Source organism: Salvelinus sp. IW2-2015, unplaced genomic scaffold, assembly GCF_002910315.2.
Source record: "Salvelinus sp. IW2-2015 unplaced genomic scaffold, ASM291031v2 Un_scaffold3325, whole genome shotgun sequence".
NCBI classification, from domain to species: domain Eukaryota; kingdom Metazoa; phylum Chordata; class Actinopteri; order Salmoniformes; family Salmonidae; genus Salvelinus; species Salvelinus sp. IW2-2015.
Genome location: NW_019944609.1, coordinates 25,385 through 30,495, shown reverse-complemented (window position 1 = coordinate 30,495; position 5,111 = coordinate 25,385). Strand labels below are relative to the sequence as shown.

General features: G+C 38.3%; 1 protein-coding gene across 1 annotated transcript in view; it reads left to right on the top strand.

Moving 5' to 3' along the window:
* Positions 1 to 4,991, top strand: part of LOC112075657 (uncharacterized) — a gene marked incomplete at its 3' end in the record, with an annotated part of 15,981 nt that extends 10,990 nt beyond the window's left edge. The window contains exons 2-4 of the mRNA XM_024142621.1: positions 1,314 to 1,610; positions 1,772 to 2,053; positions 4,893 to 4,991. Of these exons, the coding sequence (XP_023998389.1) occupies positions 1,314 to 1,610; positions 1,772 to 2,053; positions 4,893 to 4,991 (678 nt within the window). The remainder of the gene's footprint in view (positions 1 to 1,313; positions 1,611 to 1,771; positions 2,054 to 4,892) is intronic.
* Positions 4,992 to 5,111: the final 120 nt, after the last annotated feature.

The window sequence follows — 5,111 nt, the reverse complement described above, 5'->3', positions numbered from 1 at the left end:
AGAAAACAACATTTGGGAAAATATAAAACATAATTTGTGGAAAAAATCACAGATTTTATAGAATGTAACTGTGTACTGTTTTGGCCAAGTGAAAGTACAAACACTTCCCACGTTCGAACACACACACAAGAGACACACACACATCAAATCGTTCCTCCAAAACCCAAATCTTGTTCTCAGTCGCATTTCCCAATGAGGAGAATTGAAACCGAGGCTAAATCAGGAAGTTCAGCCCCCTTTTAAGGGCAACTGCATCATGAACTTTACCAAGTACCAAGACATCTTAGACAAAGACTTGATTGACTCTGCCAGGAGTCGATCTTCCCAAGCACTAATAAAAATCCACAAAGAAATGGTTAACTGACCACAAAATCTACATTTTGCATTGGCCATCTCAGTCTCCGGACTTGAACCCCATTGAAAACATGTGGTTTGAATTGAAGATGGCAGTCCATAAGCGCAGATAAAGGATATCAAGGATCTGTAATGACTCTGTATTGAGGAATAGTGTAAGATCTCTCCCAACGTGATCTTCTCATAAAACATTTTAGAAAAAGGCTCAGTGTTGTTATCCTTGCAAGAGGAAGTTGCTGGATTAGTGAAAACAGAGTTGCCAATAATTAATACCTCTATGATTTTTCATATTTTTTTATTACTTGTTCGAAACATCTCTTTCTCTGAGCAGTTGCATTACTATAAATAATATAAATTCCCCATTGTTGAGCTCAGTATTTGTATTATTTATTACATACTGTCTTATTTGCTCATATTTATCATTGGTGCCAATAACTATGGATCCCAATGTATGTATTTAGGCAGATTAGGTTAGATGAGGATATACTTCATGGAGTTATACTTCAAGTTTTATAACATTTTTCATAAACTGAATGGTTTATGAAACTGAATAGTTGAAATTGTGTGTATATCCTTGTTCTTTATGTTAAAGATACTTCTTTATCACGTATGGCAAGGCTTTTGACTAGGCCCTGTACACACTCAAGTTCTACAAAGGAAGAGTTTTAATGCACAAAAATAATTAGTGCCTTGGAGACAGCCAAATGGTTGTGTAAACATGTTTTGTGCAGACAAACTGTCCATTGTATCACCAAAATATGGTTTGCATCACATTAAATGTTTCAAATTTGCCTCTGATGCTGTAAATACAGCAGATATTTTTAGTAAGTTAATCTTTAAACCATCTTGCAAATATGGTGTAAAGGGAAATTCATACTTTCTACTGCTTTGTCATATTGCTTAATATTGCTTAATCTTTTTCACATTAAGTCTTTATTTTCTGTGTGTTTATTTCACAGATTTCAGCTCTGTGTTTGTGCTGAAGGGACAGGATGTTCGTCTGGATGTCCAGGAAAATGTTCAACTGAAAGAGTCWGAGGTTTTTAAGTGGATCTTCAGATCAGCCAATATTGTAAGATGCACTGACACATTGTCAGTAAAAGTGTCTCCTGAGTACAACAACAGGGTTGAGTTTTATAAGGGAAACTTCTCTCTGCTACTGAAGAACATACAGGAAAATGACAGTGGACCTTATGCTGCAGGAGTGACTGGTGACAATGAAAAAACTATTATTGTAAACCTGTTAATTGTCCAAGGTATGTTTGACAGTTTTTCTATTTTATTATACAGAGACACAGTTACAGTATCAATCAATAGAGCTAAACATGGTGTACAGGTTAAATACATATTCATTAATAGTCTAACTCCTGTACTCAGGTTAATATATTAACAATAATGGGGTTCTACTTGTTTTCAGAGAGAGTTGAGCCTCCAGTCCTGACAGTGGACTCTAACTCCAACATCAATGCCAACTGTAATGTGACTGTGACCTGCAGAGGTCAGAACACCTCTGTCACCTCCAGCTGTAACAGCAGCACCTGCTCTCAGGTGGGAGGAGAGAGTAGAGGGGCTGAGACCTCCACTGTCCCCCTGCTCTCTGTCTATGTGGCAGGGGGTTCCATCATCTGTAACCACAGCAACCAAGTCAGCTGGGCCAGTGACACCAAGGAGATCAAAATTATTTGTCTATTGAAATTAGGTAAGACAGATGCATACAAACACTGTGCACACACACACACACACACACACACACACACACACACACACACACACACACACACACATTCGTTCCTACCTGCAAAACCCAATCTTGTTCTCAGTGCGCATTTCCAATGAGGAGAATTGAAAACGGAGGCTAAATCAGGAAGTTCAGCCCCTTTAAGGGCAACTGCAAATCATGAATTTACAAGTACCAGACATCTTAGACAAAGACTTGATGATTGACTCTGCAGGAGTCGATCTTCCAAGCACTAATAAAAAAATCCACAACGAAATGGTTAACTGACCACAAAATCTACATTTTGCATTGGCCATCTCCAGTCTCCGGACTACTTGAACCCATTGAAACATGTGGTTTGAATTGAAGATGGCAGTCCATAAGCGCAGATAAAGGATATCAAGGATCTGTAATGACTCTGTTTGAGGATAGTGTAAGATCTCTCCCAACGTGATCTTCTCATAAAACATTTTAGAAAAAGGGCTCAGTGTTGTTATCCTTGCAAGAGGAAGTTGCTGGATTAGTGAAAACAGAGTTGCCAATAATTAATACCTCTATGATTTTCATATTTTTTTATTACTTGTTGCGAAACATCTCTTTCTCTGAGCAGTTGCATTACTATAAAATAATAAAATTCCCATTTGTTGAGCTCAGTATTTGTATTAATTTATTACATACTGTCTTAATTTGCTCATATTTTATCATTGGTGCCAATAACTATGGATCCAATGTATGTATTTAGGCAGATTAGGTTAGATGAGGATATACTTCATGGAGTTTATACTTCAAGTTTTATAACATTTTTCATAAACTGAATGGTTTATGAATGAATAGTTTGAAATTGTGGTGTATATCCTTGTTTTTCTCTTTCTTATGTAAAGATACTTCTTCCTCTGCTTCTCTTCCTTCCTGCCTTTTTCCTTATTTTACTTTTTTGGCCTCTGTCTTCCCTGTGTTAACCTCTCCTCTCCTTCTTTTTCGTCTGTCTTTTCTTTTTTCTTTTCTCTTTCTTCTCGTTTCTGTTCCTTGGTAGCTCCTTCGTTTTACTCTTTTGACCCCTTGTGTTCTATCTTTCTCTCTTCGCTTTTCTTCTCACTGCTTTCGTCTTTTACCTTTCTACTTTCTTCTCTCACTTTTGTTGGTCCTCACTTCTCTCTTTTTTTCTCCTCTCTGTTCTTATTTCCTTCTATCTGTTATTGGTCCTGATTCTTGGTCTCTTTTCTTTTCCTTTTCTTCTCTTTTGTTTCTTCTTCTCTATTCTTATTTCTTTCTTTTTCTTCCTTTTGTCCTTCTCCTCTATTCGTTGCCTTTTGCCTCGTCTGTTTTGCTTCCTTATGATCTTGCTACTCCTTTTTCCTCTTCTTTTTCTTGCCCTTCTCTTCTCCGTCTTCTAGTCTGCTTGCTGATTGCTGTTCTCTTCCTTTCCTTACCTCTTTTCTCTCCACTTTGCTCTTTTCTTTTCCTTCTTGTCTTGTTCCTGCCCTTTTTTTTCTCTTTGTCTCCTCTTTTTCGTTGTCAGTTTCGGTCCTTCTTTTACTTCTTTTCTATCTCGCTTCCTTTATCACGTATGGCAAGGCTTTTACTAGGCCCTGTACACACTCAAGTTCTACAAAGGAAGAGTTTTAATGCACAAAATATATTAGTGCCTTGGGAGACAGCCAAATGGGTTGTGTAACATGTTTTGTGCAGACAAACTGGTCCATTGTGTATCACCAAAATATGGTTTGCATCACATTAAATGTTTCAAATTTGCCTCTGATGCTGTTATACAGCAGATATTTTTAGTAAGTTAATCTTTAAACCATCTTGCAAATATGGTGTAAAGGGAAATTCATACTTTCTACTGCTTTGTCATATTGCTTAATATTGCTTAACTTTTTCACATTAGTTTTATTTTCTGTGTGTTTATTTCACAGATTTTTTTTCTAGCTCTGTGTTTGTGCTGAAGGGACGGATGTTCGTCTGGATGTCCAGGAAAATGTTCAACTGAAAGAGTCTGAGGTTTTTAAGTGATCTTCAGATCAGCCAATATTGTAAGATGCACTGACACATTCAGTAAAAGTGTCTCCTGAGTACAACAACAGGGTTGAGTTTTATAAGGAACTTCTCTCTGCTACTGAAGAACATACAGGAAATGACAGTGGCCTTATGCTGCAGGTGTGACTGGTGAAAAAAACTTTATTGAACCGTGTTAATTGTCAAGGTATGTTGACAGTTTTTCTATTTTATTATACAGAGACAAGTTAAGTTACAGTATCAATCAATAGAGCTAAACATGGTGTACAGGTTAAACATATTATTTAATGTCTAACTCTCCTGTACTCAGGTTAATATATTAACAATAATGGGTTCTACTTGTTTCAGAGAGAGTTAGCCCAGTCCTGGACAGTGGACTCTAACTCCAAACATAATAAGCCACTGTAATGTGACTGTGACCTGCAGAGGTCAGAACACCTCTGTCACCTCCAGCTGTAACAGCAGCACCTGCTCTCAGGTGGGAGGAGAGAGTAGAGGGGCTGAGACCTCCACTGTCCCCCTGCCTCTGTCTATGTGGCAGGGGGTTCCATCATCTGTAACCACAGCAACCAAGTCAGCTGGGCCAGTGACACCAAGGAGATATATTGTCATTGATTAGGTAGACAGATGCATACAAACACACTGTCACAACACACACACACACACACACACACACACACACACACACACAACACACACCACAACACACCACACACACACAACCACTAGGGCTAGTTAGATTAGATGTTATATGCTACAGATGTTGACGTTTAGATTTTGAGTGTCACTGTAATTCCAAAACCAGAGCGGGACAGAGAGGACCGTAACTACGCTGTCCACAGTCGGGTGATGCCAGGTCCCGTCTCCCACGTCATCATCATCTTTGTTGGATGCGCCTTGATTGGTTGGTGAAAGCTAACTAAAGGTAAGTTCACTGTTCTTGCTTATTAGAAAAACCGTACAGTTATGAATAAAAACAGTTCCCTGAAGTAGGAAGGAGGTATAACTATCGGGGAGTCAACAA